The following is a 21,833-nucleotide window of genomic DNA, read 5'->3' on the forward strand; positions in this document are numbered from 1 at the left end:
TCCCCTGCTCACATGCTCCCGTGCGCTCTCTCTCTCTCTCTTCCTAAAATCTTTTTTTTTTTTAAAGGTAGTGGCTTTATAAGTACATACGAACTGGTGTATGTGTTTGTGCACATGCATGTATCAGTTTAAGATTTTAGGGTACTGTAGATAGTGTTCAGGTCCAACTTAGAAGAGTTAGATTTACCAGAAGAAAAGATTATTACATATATAAGGTAGTAAGTAAGTATAAGAGTCATTGCAGATTTTTACCTTTCTACTAGGTGGCCATAAACATTGGTTCTATCATTTATTGTCTCTCGTAGACCAGCTGCTTTCATTATAGTTTGCTTGCCTTCATTATAATTTTAACCTTTTTTTTTTTTTTTTTGGCTTGCTTGCTTCACTTATCTTTCTCAATTATGTTCACTAGTAGCCAATCTTTTTTTTCTTTTCCTAATACGATGGGTTGTGCCATGTAAAGAAAACTTCTGAAATTATTTATGTAATTTTAACATCAAGTACATGCATCAAGCTGAAAACTAGCCTAGGAAACTGACACATGAGCAGGAATCTTTTGCAGAGTCTCTGGATTTCCTGTTTTGAAAACACATTCAAACTTGATCAACCAAAAACCACAATGAATGTACTGATAGTTTCCTCTCCCACTAAATGTACTCTCCTTTAGGGAGGAAGATACTTCTAACAATAAACCTCAGACAGAAAAATCTGTCTGCTAAGTTGTAAGGTAGCAGGATGATACATCTCAATTATTTGAGAGTATTCCACAATTCATGGGCTGAAATTCACTTTGCTCAGCATTTTTTTTTTTTTCTCGTGAAAAGTATCATCCCATTAGTCTATTTTTATTTTCCTTTTTTTTTTTTTTTTAACTTTTTTTTTTTTTAGAGAGAGACAGAGCATGAACGGGGGAGGAGCAGAGAGAGAGGGAGACACAGAATCGGAAACAGGCTCCAGGCTCCGAGCCATCAGCCCAGAGCCCGACGCGGGGCTCGAACTCACGGACCGCGAGATCGTGACCTGGCTGAAGTCGGACGCTTAACCGACTGCGCCATCCAGGCGCCCCAATTTCCTGGGCAGATTTTAAAATATTTAAGAACATAAACTTTCCAAAACTCTCAATTCCTTTAGAACATCATCTTTTATTTATTTTAGTAAAAATATCTTAAACCTTAGACTCCCTGCAGAACCTCTCTAGTACATGTTTGAAAATAATAAATTTATTTTAAAAATACTTCCAATTAAAAAGAATTTTCAATGTGCTATAAGTTGATTGAGTTTTATTTTATCTAGAGCATTCCAAAAGTGACCGTAATAGAGAAGATCATCTACATTTATGACTGTGGGACATAGAGTGAAATTCCTATATGTCAACCCCACCCCGAGAGCCGGTGTTTTTCTTCCCCTTGTTTGGAGAGTCCCATCCCTCTCTAATTTGGCCCGAGCTTCTCAGACTTCATCCTGTGTCTGTGATGGAAACACATCAGGATGATATGAATCCTAGTAAATCAGAACAGGGTAGAGAGCTTCAAAGTATAATGTCCATGTGACATTGTGGCTCTTGATGTCTATATCACCACTGTTTACTTTTCAGTGTTCCATTTCTCAGGGCTGGGCTAAAGGTAACCTGATCAAATGATTAACTGCGGAATTAGCTTTGAAGCTGGTTTCTAGCCTATATCAAGAATTCTATCACGGGGCCATAGATTCTAAAATGCTTTGAAGCATTTTAGAGCTTCAAAGGACCTTTGAGATCACATAGTTCAAAAGTAGAGTAAGTTGGACTTGAATTTGTATATCAAAAATCATAATTGTCTCGTGAAACAGTAGAACAGAGTGAGTGATTTTTAGTCTCTCTAAAGCAAGTTAAAGGAGAGAAACCAGTGTTAGAAAAGAAGCATTTTAGGAAATTGTTACATTTGAATCTAGTCCATTACGTTATAGAAGTTAAAGAATTTTCTTTTTTTTTTAATATATGAAATTTATTGTCAAATTGGTTTCCTAGAAGTTAAAGAATTTTCTTATGAAATACAAATTATTGTATTATTTGGTGACTGTTGTGCTGTTGTATGAACCATTCATTTTTCTTACTAAGTCAAAGACCTAAATGGAAAAGAATGAATATCTTTAATATGAAAAGTAGTTGGAAAGATTCAGAGAATTGTTTATCCTAGGAAAAAAGTCTAACGGATCAAGAAAAATACACATATCTCTATACATTTTTCATATTTTGTCTTGAAGAAACATAAAAGTTCCTTATCTGTTCTGAAATTACCGTGGAAATGAGCTGAGTGTGAGTGAAGTGAGAAATTAGGCCCCAAGAAATTGATCTTTTAACATTTCAGAAGAGGTGGTTAAATAATTTGATTTATGAAGTTATAGTAGACTAATGATTCCATTCACACTTTACATTTATCACTCCACTAAGGGATATAGCTATGATACAGTTACTGATAATGTTGGCTTTGGGTTTTCTGTTTTTACTCAAACATATTTGTGAATGAGATTAAGACTCTTTTTAAAAAAAAAAAAAAAAAGAGCTTTTTTTTATTCAGTTAACCTTTGTATAGCTTTGGGGAAATAGCCGTTTAGTTGTTTTTCATCTAAGCCTCTGAAGTCAAGATGGAGTTATAAATGTTTAATCCCTTATATAGTTGATAATTAAATTTGTGGCACCTTGATAGTTATCTATTAAATATTCTATTTCTTGATCCTGTATTATAGGTGAGGAAGTCTCATATGGTAGGTTTAATTTAAACCTGTGTTTCCACTTTGTTTTATTATCCACTAAGCTATTGTATTGATACAGTTCCTGGTAAGTATAAGTTTAAACTTAGAAATAGGATGGCTCTTAAATTTTCAGACTCAGTAGACTAAGTGTCAACAAGACATACCCATTTGTCTCTTGATGAAATGAGAAAGGGGAAATCATCATTTATCACTTCCCTAAATTAACCAGTCCTGCGGAGCAGCTTTGTTGACTGACCTGTCTCCTCTCCCTCAGTCCACCTGGAAGGCCGCTATAATGGAAGGATGTTTGATTGTAGAGATGTGGTATTCATCGTTGGGGAAGGAGAAGACCATGACATTCCAATTGGAATTGACAAAGCCCTGGAGAAAATGCAGCGGGAAGAACAGTGTATTTTATATCTTGGACCACGGTAAGCAGCATACCAGTTCAGTACATAGTGAAGTTATCTAAAGGACAGGGATATGTGTGTGTGTGTGTGTGTGTGTGTGTGTGTGTGTGTGTGTGTGTGGTGCTAGTGGTATAAGAAAGTGGTCCACTTTCAGGGCGCCTGGGTGGCCCAGTCATTTGAGTCTCCAACTTTGGCTCAGGTCATTATCTCATATCTCTTGGGTTTGAGGCCCGCATCGGGCTCTGTGCTGACAGCTCAGAGCCTGGAGCCTGCTTTGGATTCTGTGTTTGCCTCTCTCTCTGCCCCTCGTCCACTCGCACTTTGTCTCTGTCTCTCTCTCTCTCTCTCTCTCTCTCTCTCTCTCAAATAAACATTAAAAAAAAAAAGTGGTCCACTTTCATTCTTTTGCATGTAGCTGGTCAGTTTTCCCAACACCATTTACTGAAGACTGTCTTTTCCCCATTATATATCCTTACATCCTTTGGCATGGATTAATTGACCATGTAAGTGTGGGTTTATTTCTGGGCTTTATATCTTGTTCCATTGATTTATGTGTCTGTTTTGTGCCAGTGTCATACTGTTTTGCTTATCACAGTTTGTAGTGTGTCTTGAAATCTTGGATTGTGATACCTCTAGCTTTGTTCTTCTTTCTCAGGGTTGCTTTGGTCGTGCAGGGTCTTCTGTGGGTCCACATTTTGTGTGTTCCAGTTCTGTAAAAATGCTGTTGGTATTTTGATAGAGATTGTGTTGAATCTGTAGATTGCTTTGGGTTGTGTGGACATTTTAACAATATAATACCTGCAGTCCATAAGCATGATATATCTTTCCATTTGTGTCATCTTCGATTTCTTTCATCAGTGTTTTATATTTGTGACAACATGGATAGACCTAGGGGGCGTTACGCTAAGTGAAAGAAGGCAGACAGAAAGACAAATACCATATGATTTTACTTATACGTGAAATATAAAAAACAGAACAAATGAGCAAACAAAACAGAGACAGAATCATAGATACGGAGAACAAACTGGTGGTTGCCAGAGGGGTGGGAGGTTAGGTGAAAGAGGTGAAGGGGGAATTAACAGGTACAAACTTATGGTTACAAGTCATAGGGATGCAAAATACAGCATAGGGAATATAGTAAATAATACTGTGCTAGTATTGTATGATAATGGATGGTAACTGCACTTATGGTGAGCTTAGTGTAACGTGTAGAATTGTCAAATCACTATGCTGTACACCTGAAACATTGTAAGTCAACTATATTTTAATTAAAAAAAAACAGGATACACTTGCTTTTTCAATCAATGTTTTAGTGTTTTCAGTGAAGTTCATGCTAACAGTGGTAACAATTGAATCAGGCTATATGATCATGGAGGGAATTAATGGGCCTTGTAATACCAAAGATTTGCGAGGCTGTTTCCGTGATTGTTGTGTGTCAAGGATAGGACTGACAGGCCATTTTGCTGTTTATTGGTTTGCCTGCCATATTGCCGAGACAGGAAGCTGTTGGCCCTTCTCACGTGATTCTCTTGCCCCCTCTTTCCTTTTCTCCAAATTAAGTGGGAGGCAGTAAAACATGTGAGGGGTGGAAGTAGAAGCATTTGGATGACTTATTACTACTTGAATTTGTGCCACCTGTTCTTATACAGAGTCCCTGGGGTGAAAAAACAGTGTTCTTCCTGGATCTAAAGGCAGCGGAGATGACTCATTTTTGCCTAAATTTTTCCCATCATAAGGATATCCATTAGCACTTCCCAGCTTAGAACTATCAGACACTAGCAGTCTCTCTTGTGAAAACATGTTTGGTATTATTTTTAGACCTAAAATTATACCACGAATCTAACCCCTTCTATCTTGATAAATGGACCCTTGAGAGAAAGCAGGGTGTTTTGATTCTGTTTGCATGAAAGTGCATCAGCTTATCTCGAGTCTCCTCCCTCTTGGCTCCTTGGATTTCAGTCACTAGGATCTGGGGTTATTGACAATGCGAATGACCTGCACTTACCAGTAGGTAGAATTGTGCCTTTTATACGCCTGCTGGCCTTTGTGTAGCCTCAGTGCTAGCCCAGCAGCATATCCCCCCCTTGCCCTAACTCTTGAGCCATAATCCTATTTCCCGGGTGAGGTTCTGGCCATGCCTGCAAACGCTCTACACCTTGAACCCTTGTAGAACCTTCACGGAGGCACCTTTCATTTAATACCTTCTTTTTCTCTATCGTTCTTTTTCCACTATTCTGTTCCTACTTTAGTGTGTTTTATTTACATTTATTCTATATTTGTAGTTCACACTTAGGTGAACTTATTTCTGTTATTCTGTAAGGAAAATAGAGGAGGCTGTCTCCTCCATATCCAGGTAATATCTAATTATTTTTAGTCTAGCATTCTAAAATTATAGTCCTAGACTCACATAAAGAGAATGGCGTTTATGTCCACTGTATGCTTTGAGATTTAAGCTCCCTGAGGATAATTCTGCGTACATGGAGGCATATAATATTGTATGAGTCAGTTTGTTACATTTTAACCTAGCTGACAAGACAATTTGGGGGGCCGATGTCTCAAGTTTAGTGGCAAAGAGAAACAAATTGTCCTTATATTTACTAATGCAAATGGTTCCTTGCACATTTAAATTGTTTGTCGTATCATTAGTGGTTAAACCTTGCCATGCCCCGTGTCATCTAGGTCCACTTGTGCAAGTCACTTAACACTCCTCAGCCTCAGTTTCCCCTTCTGTAAAATGGGGATAACCATATCTATTTCATAAAGTTGTGGAGGTCTAAATGAGGTATTGCATGTAAAGAACTTTGCAAAGTGCCTGACAAATGTAAACTCTCAGTATATTAGCTGTTACTGCTATTGTGGTGACTTTTTCTATGCTGTTTTACCCTCAAGACCACAAGGAAAAGGCGACCCTGTTTGTTTTTTTAATTTTTTTTTAACGTTTTTATTTATTTTTGAGACAGAGAGAGACAGAGCATGAATGGGGGAGGGGCAGAGAGAGAGGGAGACACAGAATCGGAAGCAGGCTCCAGGCTCTAAGCCATCAGCCCAGAGCCCGACGCGGGGCTCGAACTCACGGAGCGCGAGATCGTGACCTGAGCTGAAGTCGGCCGCTTAACCGACTGAGCCACCCAGGCGCCCCAAGGCGACCCTGTTTTAACATAGGGTAGATTTTTCAAATCTTCAATCATAAAAGTAATCAAATTTTCATAAATGTCTAGGTCTAAAAGCTTTTCCATAGTTTTATGGAAATAATTTAGCGTAGTTAGAAAGGAATGTGCTGTTTTCTGAGATGCTGGTTAGTATGTAGAGTCCCATGAGGTGCCCGCTCTGCAGAACAAGACCATCCACGCGTGCACTATGTAACGTTACCCACGTATGTAGCCAGTCCGCACGCACCAGGCGTGTGCACACGGTGAGCGTCCTTGTCCGGATCCCCACTTACCACAGAACACCGTGTCCCAGTGTTGCTGTAAATGTGGCTACTGTACATACATGCTCCGTATTTCTTCTCTGGCCTCTGCGTGTCATTCTCCAGAAGATACTCAGGGCGCACCTCTCTGTGACTCTGACAGACTCCTTGGCAGGATGTTTTCACAGTAAATTCATAAAACACTTCCAAAGAACCCATTTTCTTTTCCTCAGTGGGACGGTATCTTTTATATTGTTTTCAGTACTGACCGATGCTTCTTTTTCATTTTAAGTAAAATATGGCTGGTTCCAATTTTTCCCCTCCCTTTCCTTATGTTTCTGTCCTGCACCAACCCCCGACAAAAACACAGGCTGCCAAGAGCCATAATGTTTAATTATGAGGCAGTCCGGGTTAAAAAATAAACAGTTTTCTGGGGACACATGGGGTCTGAATTGAAGTCCTGGCTCTGCTACTGCCTCTTTGTGTGACTGTCTGGAAGCATGTCTCTCTGAGCCTTAGTTTGTAAGCATTTAGGGTACAAGTGCTTCTTCTATGCCCATAAAGCCTTACTGGCCACTGGTAATCATTGTTTGTATCTCTGCTGTCTGCAACTGTTCATTCAAGAACATTACTCCCAGATTCCTTCTGCTACTGTAGCCCATCTTGTCCTTGGGTTAAGTCCTGGAATCCCACTCGTGGTGTTCTTTCAGTCAGAGGAAGATGTGTGCCCTGGGTCCTTCCTTGCCCAGGCTGATCTGGCATAAGTCAGACAGCTTTCTGTGTAACGTGGAAGGTCGGGTTAGATGCTCCCAGAATAGTTTGGTGTGAGCCTAGGCCTCCCCGTGCTGGTGTTCTCCACATAAATCTTCACAGAACCTCTTCGTTTGAACCCAGGAGAGACTGCAGAAATAATACCCTCCTTCAGTTGTCTTTAATCCCATTGATGATAACTCAGGGCAGTTTGATGCCTTCCTTGACCCAACCCGCATCTCCCCGACCCCCAGCCTTGAGACTTCTGTCTGTGAGTTCCTCTAAGGCAGCTTGTCTCATGCTCAGCACGGCTGACATTTGGAGCCAGGTATTTCTCGGTTGTGGCGGCTGCTCTGTCATTCTAGGACATTCTGCAGTGTCCCTGGCCTCTGCCCACTAGTAGTAGTCCCCTAGTTGTGGCAAACCCAAAACCTCTCGACACTGCCTGCTATCCCGGGGGGGGGGGGGGGGGGGGGGGGGGAGGTTCAAATCACCCCTATTGAGAGCCATTGGTCTAGGGCAGGTGTCAGACTGTGCTGGGTGTGTACCCGTTTAGCACAGGGCTCAGCAAGCATGGTCAGCAAGGACTCCCCCACCCACCTGGTTCCCAGCAAAGATTATTCCATTATTTACCAGATGGTAGAAACAAAATAGGAGATCTACGGGTCTAAGAGCTTGAAGTAGAGAACTAGTCACGACTACCTAAAATTGGCCACTGATAATTATGTCCTCTTTGATTTCTTAGCTGAAGATACCCTTTGCCCTGCTATTAAAACTACCACGCCCCATTCCTACCAGCTCTCTTTGTGTCTCTGTGCCTCTCTCTGGCTCCAGCTTTCATTTTCTTGTGTAATAGTGGAGGTGAGTAAGCATTTTCTTCCTGAAAAATTCAGGCAAGGGGTAAAGAAAATGATGTGAACAGCAAAATATGAGTGTTCCAACTCTAGTCTTTTTACCCCAGAGAAAATTAGAAGTATTAGCATCGACCTGGTTTTGGCATCTTTCAACCCATAGCCTGAAGGTTTGCAGTACAATTCCATATACTTAAGAGTAGTTTGGCTTGAGGGGCACCTGGGTGGCTTGGTCAGTTAAGCATCCAACCCTTGATTTCAGCTCAGGTCATGATCTCATGGTGCATGAGATCGGGCCCTGCGTCGAGCCCTTGCACTGACAGTGCGGAGCCTGGTTGGGATTCTCTCTTCGTCTCTCTCTCTCTGCCTGCTCTCTCTCAAAAATAAACAAACATTTAAAAAAATAAATCTTAAAAAAAAAAAAAAAAAACAGTAGTTTGGCGTGAAACAGATGGGAACACAATATATCTCAGTGAACACTTTGATAATATGCTGTGTGTTGTATGTACTAAATGCTGGGAAAACCGTTGGACCCGACAGACCAAACACCACCAGAACTTCCATTCTAGGATGTTCTTGAATGCTTTGGATGTGATCTCAAAATGAAACAGAAAACAATTTATATATCCTTATTTTCTTTAGTAAGTTTTGGCTAAAAGGTACAGTGTTTTCCAGTGTGATAGCCACAGAACTATGAGAGGATTTCTCCTAATGATGTGTTAGAGCTGGCTAGGCTGTTCCTTTTGATTATACATTTGTTATATCTTTTCTGTGTTCTGGTGTGCTTTTTAAATGTCTTGCAGAAACACTGGGAGGATGAATTTCCTTCCCGATGTGTGAGCCTTCCCCCCGTTTATCTGACTGGAAGTGCTACTGCCGGAAGGAGACCGTACTTTAAAGTGAAAAGCTTATTAAACATAGCCTCTGACGAGCAAGGTTGTAACAATTACAGTGCCTGTGTTCTCTGTCCTCCTGCTGATAAAGCTTCGGGGAAGAGTCCTGATGGCCAAACTATGGCTATTTTATAAAAAGAACTAGATATAAAATCAAGCAGAGAGAAAAAGGCAGTGACGTTTAAAATCCCATCAAGCAAGCTTCCCCAAGGAGCACAGGTGTTACATTACGTGTGATTGGGAAGGAGGAAAGAAAGCTAAATCGAGCCCGGTTTCTTCAACACGGCAGTGATACGCGGCACTGTAGCTTCTGGTCAACATCTGGTCTGTCTGCGGGGTCTGTGGTGTGTGAAGTGTGCAGCCCCGTGCTAACGTGCTGCCTCAGAATACCAGAGGAAGTGCCTGGAAATACAGCAGTTTGTTTAAAGTTTTGTTGTTCTACTCTCCATTTCAGATATGGTTTTGGAGAGGCAGGGAAGCCTAAGTTTGGCATTGAGCCTAATGCAGAGCTGATATATGAAGTTACACTGAAGAGCTTCGAAAAGGTGAGAAAATACCAGCTTCTCCGAAGTCATGGTGGATGTTTTCTCCATGCGCTTTCTAGAAGTTACTTCTCCTGTCAGGTGGTGTGGATGGAGATGGCATTTATTCGCATGCGGTGCTTTTCGTGACTGAAGTTTGTCTCTGGTCTCAGACAAGGCCCCGGGAGCGCCGATACCGCACGGCTCATCTACAGCTAAGGAGCTCAGTGTTCTGATTTTGTTCCTATGTGTCAGCCTTTTTTTTTTTTTTTTTTTTTAACTTTTTTTGGGTAGAATCCAAGACTTGTTCCCTTATTTGTTCCTAGACTTGTTCTTTTTGTACTTTTTTTCCTGGGTTGAAGACAAAAAGGTTCACATTCTGCCAAGCAGCTCCTTGGGGGCGTGGGGTGCAGTGCTCCAGTGCTGAACGGACCGTACCCTTCCCGGGAGTTGTGAAGAGGCCTTCACGTGGCTCCAAGTTGTAATCCAAAAGGCAAGGCTTTGTGGGCCCCCGGGCTGTGTGACAAGGGACACAAGAGACAAACCTGTTCACCCTGCGGCCTTCTCTTTTCCCACCTGTCCAAGTCTAAAAAAGAGAGGTTGTCCGTTGCCTTGGGTTCCGGAAACAGCGTGCCTCCTCGAACGTGTTTCTATCTCAGACCCACCTCTGGAGGCTCCCGGCAGCAGCCTCACCAGACGCACCCACCACGTATGTCTGCACTAGCTACCGTGTCCGGCCAAGTCCCCTTTGCATCACCAAGGCCCCACTCTTCCCTGAAAGCCCCAAGAACTGCACTTCGTGTGCCCTTTTTATTCCCACAGTGCTGCCTCCGTGTTCTGTACGTTAAGCTGTGGACTGGAAATGTAACTGTTTATGTTTCATTAGACTCCAAAAGGAAACCGTTGTCCTGGAGGGCTGTAACTTTGGACCTAGAAAGTCAGAGCACACTGCTTTGGGATTCGCCCCCAACGGCGATGTTCCTGATCGTACCCCCCCGCCCACCATGCCCCCACAACAAGCACGTGCTCCTGTCGTGACCATCACTTGTTGTCAGGTCACTTCTCCTGAAGGCCTTCCAGCTCAGCACTGATCCTCCAAAACTATCTTCATAGCACAAAGTTTTTTTATTATTAAAGAGAGAAAATAATCTTTAGCATGTGATTATATAGACCTTTGGCTTTCCTATTTCCATTTTAGTCAAGTAACCCACAGCCCCTTCCAATCCCCGGCTGTGTGGACATTGCTTGTCGCGGAGTATTCTCACTGTGTTGTGCTGTAACGAGCCCCTGCACGCTCACCGCTCCAGGAGCATGTTCCATGCAGCACTGCTGCGTACGCTTGAAACCACACGAGAGTGTGATGTTGTTGGAAAAAGCAACGGGATTTAGTTCTCTGCCTCATAGTATTAAGAATACATTTATACTCCATAAAGACGGAACTCGGTGTAAAAATGCAAAGAGCCCTTGTGACTAGAATTTTAAGTAAAAGAGCTAAGTTGTTAAAAACCACAGAAGACTTCTTTTAAGTAAAAGAGCTAAGTTGTTAAAAACCAGAAAGACTAGTAACTCTTGTTATTCACTTGGTGAGGTGGGTGGCAGCAGGAATACATCACTAATTGTTTTCTGAATAGAATTTTACAGTTACTCACTGAAGTTTCATAATTCCTATGTAGTCAGTAGCACTGACACAGCCTTTTTCCTTTTCCCTTTTAAAGGATCCCAGATTGTTCTGTTGACTCTTTATGGTCCCTTTAAATCTAGCTGTTCATAATGACAGTGCGGTTGTCCCTGGATTCATATCTCTAGTGGTGGAGAGCAATAATACACACAATACAAAATAGCAGATGGTCATAAAATCGTTGGTTTATGGCTTTGAAATAATTCTGCATCAGCTTTACCCTCCCTGTTATGTTTTCCTTCAGTCCCCCAGGTATACGTCTGCAAGTTGATACAGTTTGGAAGCTTTAGTTTATCTGCTGGTCCAAAGAGGTTTCAGAGTCGAAAGACAACTACAATGATCTGGAATTTTAAAAATTCTCTGTGAATATACAGCCGTGACTTGACTACCATAGTGTTCCCATTTTAGAGTCGACAGAGGCTAGAGAGAAACAGTTTGCTGAAATTGTAATGGCAGTTTACTGGTGAAGTGTGCAGGAGGGGAGAGGGGGGACGCCGGGTTTTGCTGTGTGTCCTCACCGGACGGCTCTGAAGATGCTCTTTAACAGCACACAACAGCCTAGCTTGCTCACTTGTATTTTTGTCTTGCTCCTCCTTGAGCAACATGGGTCACACTGCAGCTTAGTCATCATGGAAAGTGAGTTCTAACCCAGCGGTGAACTGGCAATAGCACTTAGTTTTAAAAGCCAGTGTGTTTTGAGGCATGGGTGTCCTGGAAGTAGCTGCCGTCTGTTCTTACAGGCATCAGCTGATACTTTTTCCTTCTCTCTTCATCTAACCATTGTTACAAATTTACACAACAGGCCAAAGAATCCTGGGAGATGGACACCAAAGAAAAACTGGAGCAGGCTGCCATTGTCAAAGAGAAGGGAACTGTGTACTTCAAGGTGTGTGAGTCCTCGTATAATCTTTTCCGTCTCAAAGAATTTATTGAAGTGTCAGTGAATTGTGCTGATAATCCCTACTCTGAATTCTGTCAGTACACTTCTGGGTAAGAATAAGCCTGAATTTTTACAAGTCTGTCATTTTCAGTGTAGAAATGGTGAGAAGGAATGAATTAATGTGACAAAAGGAATACAGATGCCTCTTTCACACATCCTACCCTAGCTTGTAACCCTCCATAAAGGCAGACCAGGTCTGGCTTGTCCACCCACCAGTGTATCACCCAGGACCTAAGGCATCTTGTTTGGGATGTAGTTGGCACTCAGTAAGTGTTTGTGGAATGAAGCAAAGAATGAATGGAATAACTGGTAGCAAGTGAGAATTCATAGAGATAAGTTCCCCATCATTTTCCTTTCTACTACTCTCTTGGTGAAGCCGCTAAGGCATGTGACAAAAGGAAAGTGAAATTGCAGATTCCAGAAGAAACTGGCAGGAGGAGAATATTAATTTCTCCCAGTGGCCAGGATGATCCTGCCATTGGTTTTGTGAGGAATCTTGAGAAACTCCTGCATGATATTTGTTATCGGTTGCTTCTCCAAAGTCCATTCTTGTAATATCTAGGAATGTGTTACTTTCTCACTTAGATCTTAAACCCCCAGATAAAAGAGAAAAAGAAACAGCACTTGATTCAGTTCTAACCAGAATGTTCTGCCCATTGCTTCACCAGCCCCAGCAAAGCATCTTCTCCACGTCAAGCAGAAAGTGAAAGAACGGAGTTTTTGTCAAGGTTTCTTCTTCTTCTTTCTTTCTTCTTTTTTTTTTTCCTTTTTTTCATGGATTGCAGTCCATGACCAAAAAAAGTAGATGATGTTTTCAGCCGTCTAAAACGGTGATACATAAATGTACTTCAGCCAGTCTTACTGGAGCGGCTGCTCTAAGACATGCTGTTGCACGGACAACCTTGTCTGGAGGGAGGGGAAGCAAGGTTAACCCCAGTGAAACAACTACAGAATTATGTGAGACCGTGTATAATCAACACAGAATTCACACAGCCAGAGGGCAACACGTGTGCTCCTTGTTTTCCGTACTGTAAGAACAGACCCATTATTGGGTCATGGTCCCAATTTAGGGGAAGTGTATTGCATTAATGTAGTAAAGACAAATTTTGTATCATAAAATTTGTTGTGTGTGAGTGGATTCTGGATCATAACTGAAAACATAATTCTTGCTGTGGGTTATAGCTAAATGTGAAATCTGTTGATTTAGGTAATATATAATTATTTGCATTAATTTATAGCCATTTATTAGATAGACTAAAATAACGTGTCAATCACCAGAAAGCATTGGGGAATGGTGGATTGAGCTCCAAATGGGGAAAGCCAGGCTTTATGGCTCAAAATGATTTAAAGGCGTTTAAGGTCCAAAGAGGTTATTTTTATGTGTGAAAAGTCATACATAGAGTTAGATTAGATGATCCCCAAGTTTGTTTCTAGCCCTAAAATTCTGTGAGTTTTGAAACTCTTGAGAGCAAGTTTGATTTGTTTTTTTTTTTTTAATTCTAATTGAAATACATTGGATACTTCTAAGCTATTCAAGTAAAATTCCACATGAGTAATTTGTAGACTCAAATACACAATACACTGGAATGAAATAATTTTTGTAAAATCCCTTGGGACCATAGGTCCTAAATGGTGTTTCCTGTGTACCTGGAGGTCTGTAAAAGTCCTTATTGTATTTTTTATATTTCCTGCAACTTCTAAATAGAATATTAATAGTTTGGGGATGGAGGAGTTGAAGTTTTCACCATGTTGAACAGAACTCTATCAACTCTGTGTAGTAATACAGCTCAGCTGTTCAGAAGCTCTAATTGGTTACTGATGACTCAGAACTTTGGGGAACATTATTGGTGATGAAATAATGTGGCAAAGCCATGTGTTGTATAGCTGTATCCTAAACATATACAGAGAGATGGCCAGAGTCTGTGATCGGTAGCAGAAAGCAGTGCTCCAGTGCCCGTACAGACTTAACTTTGTCACTTCTAGGCATCACAGTTGCAGTAGTGGTTTGTGTATTTCATAATATTGTGAACCCTTTTAAAATTACTGATCTTTGGATAAAATCTGGATCAGCGGTCACACATATGGAACATATTATTTTTAACATGCAATTTGATAGACAAAATCTGTCAAAACATTAGTCTGTTGGGGGAAAATTAATGGAAGGTTTAGAACCACTGACCTAAGACTTTTCTCCCAGAATGTCTCTGAACATTTTGTACTACTAGAAACTTCCCTGGAGGCACCTTCATAATTATAGGTAAAAGATCCCAGCAGCGATCCTCGTTTTAGATGTAAGACTTCAGAATGGTAGGTAGTTTCCTGTACACACTGTCTTTTAAAATTTCAGGGCAGGTTTCAATCTGCCACACTGCCCTCCTGGGCCTCATCTTTCCAGAGTGTTTGACTTGGCACGTTGTGCACATGCACAGAGTCCAGATGTGTGGGTGAGAGCAGAGATGGGGTGAAATAAAAATCTACATTTCATGCCATCTGGTACATTACGGCTCCATTTTTGTTGACCTCTTGGTTTGGTTTACACATCAGTGGGTAAATTTCTCCCCTTTGTGCAGTTGAACTGCACTCAGTTTTAAAATGGGAGTAATTTTGCTGTTTAGATTGTAAACCCCTCATATCAACCCCTGAACACTAAAGAGAAGAAAGGCAGGAGAGGCTCCGGAAATAACAGATAACAGCATGCCATTGTGCCAGGCATTGTGCAGGCCAATTAAACAGACATGATATTTGCCCTCATAGCTGAATAGGGTTCTGCAAGACCAGAGCATTAACTATCCTACTTGGTTTAGTGGTTCTCTTTTCTGACTTGGAGGCAGAGCGGGAAGTCTGAGGACACTGCAGTGATACGGGGTTCTTGCGCCCCCTTGTGCTCCTTCGGGGAAAAGAAGCATTTCTCAGGCAAGCTAGTTAAGGATTGACTGCTGAGCCCTTTTCAGACAAACCAGGCTTTGCTGTGTTTTGACTTTGCTGAACCAAAAAACCAACGCTGTGATTTAGTAACAGGTCATCTAGAATTCTAGGGTTTTAGGTTAAAAAAAAAAAAAAAACTCCTAAGAAGTCTCCACCCTCCCTTTCTTCTCCTCTCATTCACTTAGTATAGGATTTCTCAATCTTGGCACTGCTGACATTTGGAGCTGTTCTGTTTTGCCGAGAGGCTGTCATGTGCATCATGGGATGTTTAGTGACATCCCTGGTTTCTACCCACTGGATGCCAGTAGCACACACACCCCCCTGCGGTTGTGACAACTAAAAAGTGTCTCTAAACATTGCCAGATGTCCCCCAGGGGGCAAATCACCCCCAGCTGAAAAACTCTTGTTTTCGTACATTAGAAGTAGTAATACCACAAAACAAGATTTTTGTTGTCAGAAGTTGAGCTCTAAAAATTATAAGTGATACAGATGAAAGAGCTTTCAAGAAGTTAAAATGCTATATAAATGTAAAGAAACCATTGTGAGGTCTGTTACTCTGTGGGGTTTTGGGGTTTTTTTTCCTTTGGTTTTGGTTTTTTGGGGTTTTGTATGTGTGTGTGTGTGTGTGTATGATTTTTTGTTTGAAACCACAGCCTTGTACCATTCTGATTATTTAGAACCTACCGCAATGATAAGCTCTGGGTCACTGTCCTCCCTGGCCTTTTTCTTTCCATTGTTATGGCCCCATAACAATATACTAGGAGATCGTCAGAAAAGGTAATAGGTACATTTGAGAAGGAGGAAGAAGAAGAAACTAAGCATAACAGGGAAAATACCTGTCCTTCTTACCTAATCTGAATGAAATGATAACCTTTCATTTCGACCCACCTCTCCGTTTTTGCTGTCAACCATAGAGAACATTTTGATTCCAGAGTTCTGTCTTTGACCTTAATATTTGTTCAGCACACCTCTCCTCAGGGCCTCTTTGTGCTCATTATCTTTGGATATTCCAAAGGGATAAGACACGCTTCCTGTCCTCAGATTGCTCACCATCCACAAAAGACAAGACAGTGACGGAAAGAAATGACAAACCCGGTGCCTCATGAGGACTTTTGTGTAGTGTCCCAAAAAAGGAATAGTGGGTCTAAGGCTCTGACAGGATGTTAGTGTTCTCTTCATTACCTTGGGCTGCCATAATAAAACAGCATAGTCTGGGTGATGGAGACAACAGTTTATCTGTCACAGTTCCAGAGAGTGCAACTCTTAAGTTCAAAGTTCCAGCAGGGCTGGTGTGTGTGAGAGCACTCCTCCTCGCTGTGTGCTCGGATGAACTATCCTAGGTGCTTACAGACAGCATGGGCGGAAGAGGAAGCAAGTTCTCTGGTGTCTCTTACGAAGGGATGAAGTCCATTGTGAGGGCCTCGCCCTCGGGACCCCGTTTAGGCCTGATCACCTCCCAAAGGCCCCATCTCCAGCTACCATTGCGTTGGAGATAGGCCCTCACCATGTGAATGGGGGTGGGGGGCACACAGTTCAGTCCATAGCACATACAATCTAATTTCCTAAAAAAATTTCTCAGCATTTACTCTGAGAGGACCTGGTTTCCTATTCTTATAAATAACCCAGATCACAAATTTTTGAGGCACAGAGGATAATAGACTTCGATTCTAATACACTGTTTCCTCAAAGCACTTCGGAATTCTTTTGCACTGCCCTTCTACAGCAGAACTTGTGAGCTCTGTAGGTCTTCTGTTCCCTAAACAAGTCACTGGTGAAGAGGGATGTTGGGGGGGGGGGGGGGGGGGGGGATGTAGCCTTCATTGCTTTCAGATGTAGGCCTTCCGCGGGGAACTGCTCTACTCCATCCTCATCACTAAAATTCAACATCAGGGCTTCTTTCTACAGGTGGAGCTCATGTCTTATGCCAGCCACTTGAAGTCCTTTTTAACAGGAACATGCTCGTAGATCTGCTCTGTGATTTTTCTCTTGGTCATTGGGTGAGCTTTGGAGTGCACGTGGGGAGACAGCTCCACATTGAGATGCACACACTGCTTTGACTGGTGGATCCTAGTGACATGATCTGAATACTGTTGGTGGGTCAGACACTGGATCTAAAATCCTCAGGGGTCTGGCTACAGGTCTGGTAGGACGTGTCCTCTGCTTTCCATTTTAAGAGTCACCTCCTGCAGAGGCGACTCCTCACCTGTGCTCCCATTTTATTTGTGTGCTTACCGGCTGTCACTTCTTTCTTTCACCTTAAAATGGCAGTGAACATGTCATCTCAGCCCCATAATTTCTTGTATAGAGCATATAGTTAACTCACATGAATTAACTCTACAGTTGTTATTCACAGTTGTTAAAATTATAATCACTAGAGCAACAGTATATTAAAGATTTTTCTCATGTAGTTAGCTGACATCTATGTGATTTATGTCTCATAGTTATTTATATTGGATGCTGCTATTCAGCTCTGTATTTCAGTTGTGTGTAGATCAGAGGTCAGTGAACTACAGCCTGTTTTAGTAATATTCTACCAGGACACAGCCACACACATTTACAAGTGATCCTTGAACAACATGGGTTTGAACTACACTGGTCCACTTATATACAGACTTTTTTTAAATAAATTCAGCATCATAAATGTATTTTATGATTTCCCAAATAACTTTTGCTTGTTTTGAGCTTGTTTTGTAAGAATACTGTATATAGTACAAACAACGTGGAAAATGTGTTGAACAACCAGTGGGGCACCTGGGTGGCTCATTCGGCTGAGCATCTGACTCTTGATTTCAGCTCAGGTCATGGTCCCGGGGTCGTGGGATTGAGACTAGCATCAGGCTCTATGCTAAGCGTGGAACCTGCTTAAGATCCTCTCTCTCTCTCTCTCTCTCTCTCTCTCTCTGCTCTTCTCCTCTGCCCACTCATTCTCTCTAAAAATAAGACTTCCAATCAACAGTAGACTATTTGTAGTTAGGTTTTGGGAGAGTCAGGAGTTATACACACTCATCAGGGAGATGCAAATCAAAACTGCAATGATACATCACCTCACACCTACCAGAATGGCTGAAATCAACAATACAAGAAACAACAAATGTTGGGGAAGGTGTAGAGAAAAAGGAACCCTCCCGCACTGTTGTTGGGAGTGCAAACTGGTGCAACCACTGTGGAAAGCAGTATGGAGGTTCCTCAAAAAGTTAAAAATAGAACTACCTTATGATCCAGTAATCGCACTACTGAGTATTTCCCCCCCCCAAAATACAAAAACACTAATTCAGAGGAACACCTGCATCCCCGTGTTTATAACAGCATTATCTGCAGTAGCCAATGGAAGCAGCCCAAGTGTCCATCGATACATGAATGAATAAAGAAGTGGCGTGTATGTATATGTGTATTATTCAGCCATTTAAAAAATGAATGAAATCTTGCAATTTTCAACAGTGTAGGTAGAACTGGAGAGTATAGCTAAGCAAAATAAGGCCAGAGAGAGACAGATACCATATGATTTCACTCAAATGTGGAATTTAAGAAACAAAACAAGTGAGCAAATGGGGAAAAAGACCAAGAAGCAGACTCTTCACCGTAGAGAACAAACTGATGGTTGTCAGAGGAGAGGTAGTAGGTAGGGGGATGGGTGAAATAGGTGATGAGGATTAAAGAGTATACTTGTCATGATGAGAAAAACGAATACATAAAATAATTAAATCATTTAAAAGATAAATATACACAGATTTCTAACCACATGGGGAGTCAGCACCCCAACCCCTGTGTTATTCAGGGATCAAGTGTATTTATATATTGTCTGTAGCTGCTTTTGCACTATTCTTGACAGAGTTGCAACAGATTGTTCAGCCTGCAAAGCCTAAAATGTTTTTTATCTGCCCCTTTACAGAAAAAGTTTGCCTACTCCTAGTTTAGATAACTAAGATTTGCTGTGTTTGTGACTGGCACTTGCCAGAATGTAGTCTACTGTGGAGTGCTTCTTCTCAGGAGAAAAGGGAAGAGTAATTTCCCTTCATGTAAACTAGTGATCTACTCTAAAACTACTCCCCAACCTTCTGAAAGTCTGAGAAATACTAGCACCCAGAATGTAACCCAAAGCCTTGATGCCGTCCTGCTGGGAGAGCTGTCCCCTTCGTGCTGGAGAACAGCATTCTATAGCACACTGTCCCGAATCAGCTCCCAGGTCACTGGCCCTGCAAAAAGAATGGGGAAAGGGGCCTGGATACCCATCTCCTAAGAGCAAAAGGAAATGATCAAATACCATGGTTTGTATGAGGGGGCTGTTTTCATTTTGAGGATTTGGTTTTCTCTGGGAGGCCTGAATTTATATTTCTTTTGTACCCCCTCCAGACCCTGTGCAACAAGTAATCCCTAGCTTTTTTTCCTCCTAGGGAGGCAAGTACATGCAGGCAGTGATTCAATATGGGAAGATCGTGTCCTGGTTAGAGATGGAATATGGCTTATCAGAGAAGGAATCTAAAGCTTCTGAATCGTTTCTGCTGGCTGCCTTCCTGAACCTGGCCATGTGCTACCTGAAGCTTAGAGAATACACCAAAGCTGTTGAATGCTGTGATAAGGTAAAGGGTGTCTGCGTGTGAACTGGACTTTCCACAGTCCCTGTCTTTCTCTCCGTTTTCATACTTGGTCTTCGTACTTTGCTTCTTTTTAGCCAAGGGGTGGATGGTGTTTCATTTTGCTTTGTTGTATTTGTTTCCTTGGGATTCTTTGTTTCTCCTTATGAATTGGGAAATTCAGAAACATTACAACTATAGTCAGACTTTTCTGATGCCTAGATGATAATACACCATGAAGAAAAGTTTTGTTAAAATTTTTTTCATCCATGACCTTCCTTAAATCTATGGCATCTGGTATCAGATTGGACATAGAACTCCTCATGCTCAATTTACTAAGAACAGATTCAACTTCAGCCTTTCAGGACTTGAGTATGATAGAGTTGAGCTGCTTACATAGAGGTCACTTAGTTATACTTTCAGCATTGTTTCTACAGGCTAAATTTCTAGGAATGGAATATGGAGTCAAAAAACAGATTATTGAGGGGCCCCTGGGTAGCTCAGCCATTTAAGCATCCGACTCCTGAGCTCCTCAGCTCAGGTCATGATCTCATCGTTCGTGAGTTCAGGCCCCAACCCTCATGGGTTCCATGTTGACAGCATGAAGCCTGCTTGGGATTCTCTCTCTCCTCTCTCTCTGCCCCTTCCCTGCCTTTCTCTCTCAAAATAAAGAAAAATACAGGATTATTAGATATTATCCATGGGGGTTTTTTGTCAATGTTATTGGCAACAAAAAATTTTCATTTTTGTTTCTTGGTTCCTAATGAAATTATCCATCTTTTCATCATTAGCCATTTGCATTTTTTCTATGAATTGCCTATTCAAATCCTCCAACTAGATGATTTGTCTGTTTCATATTGACTGAGGCAGTCTGTACATTACTGCTAACCCTTTATCTGACTATAGGGACCCTGTTCTCCTCACTTGCGAGGAAAGTTTTAAATATTTACTTAGTCGAATCTGTCCTTTCTAATGAGAAAGCTCTTCCCTACCCTAAGATGATAAAAATAATTCTGTTTGGTACTTGCAAAACCTACTCTACCTAGGTATACCTTTTAAAAAACGAATTAAAAGTAAACCGTGTTATATTTTGGTGAGGTTTGTTTTTGCATACGTGGTCTAGAATCTTTTGTGTTTTGATGTGATGTAACAACTTCATTCTCATTTTCCATGTTCATAGCCAGTGTCTCAGCTCCATTTATTGCAAAGTTAGTCCTTTCCCTACCGATTTACATTCCCGCCTTTATCACTGTTAAATCTTTTAATGTACATGCACATAAATCTGCTTCTGCTTTGTTCTGTTCTGCTGACCTCTTTGCGCACAGACTGGCAGTCAAACTCTTCAGTGGTTTCAGAGTGTATTTTTTTCTGTTGTAGGTCAAGTCCCCTCTCATTATTTTTGTTTTCCCAAAATTTTCTCAGCCATTCTTGGGCATTTACTTTACTTCTTCCATTGAATTTTAAAATGAATTTCTCAAGAGCCTCCTCCAAAGCCCCCTTGGAATCTTTATAGAAATTGTATCAAATACAGAAGTTAACGTGGGCATAGTTAGTTGGATTTTGATCGGTAGTATTTAATTACCTTGAGCCCCATCTCTTCAATATGCTTTTTCCAATTCTCTTGGCCAAGAAGCTTTGGTAAGTTGAATACTGAATTTCTTCAAAGCACACAAGTTACATTCACCCTTTCTAAAAAGTAGACCTCTGTCCCTAGGCCCTTGGACTAGACAGTGCCAACGAGAAGGGCTTGTACAGAAGGGGGGAAGCCCAGCTGCTCATGAACGAGTTTGAGTCGGCCAAGGGCGACTTTGAGAAAGTGTTGGAAGTTAATCCCCAGAATAAGGCAGCGCGACTACAGATTTCCATGTGCCAGAAAAAGGCAAAGGAGCACAACGAGCGGGACCGCAGGATATATGCCAACATGTTCAAGAAGTTTGCAGAGCAGGATGCAAAGGTATGTGCAGAACTCTCTCTTTCTCTCTCTCAAGAGAAACATTAAAAAAAATTTTTTTTATAATAATTAAAAAAAAAAAAAGGGTTAAGCATGGGACACAAGGACAGGTAGACAACCCAGGAGATGCAAGAATGGGGAGAATGATACCCGATCTTATCTGAGACTGGTTTGGATCTGGAAGTAGAACAGGGCTGTTCTACT

General features: G+C 41.5%; 1 protein-coding gene across 3 annotated transcripts in view; it reads left to right on the forward strand.

The window, feature by feature from the left end:
• FKBP5 (FKBP prolyl isomerase 5) overlaps positions 1 to 21,833 on the forward strand; it is a 122,168-nt gene that overhangs the window by 93,517 nt on the left and 6,818 nt on the right. For all 3 annotated transcript variants that reach the window (XM_049652756.1, XM_049652758.1, XM_049652757.1), the window contains 5 exons: positions 3,005 to 3,161; positions 9,498 to 9,588; positions 12,045 to 12,128; positions 19,499 to 19,684; positions 21,393 to 21,632. In XM_049652756.1, coding sequence (XP_049508713.1) covers positions 3,005 to 3,161; positions 9,498 to 9,588; positions 12,045 to 12,128; positions 19,499 to 19,684; positions 21,393 to 21,632 — 758 coding nt within the window. The remainder of the gene's footprint in view (positions 1 to 3,004; positions 3,162 to 9,497; positions 9,589 to 12,044; positions 12,129 to 19,498; positions 19,685 to 21,392; positions 21,633 to 21,833) is intronic.

This window comes from Panthera uncia (genome assembly GCF_023721935.1).
Source record: "Panthera uncia isolate 11264 chromosome B2 unlocalized genomic scaffold, Puncia_PCG_1.0 HiC_scaffold_24, whole genome shotgun sequence".
In the NCBI taxonomy this organism is placed as follows: domain Eukaryota; kingdom Metazoa; phylum Chordata; class Mammalia; order Carnivora; family Felidae; genus Panthera; species Panthera uncia.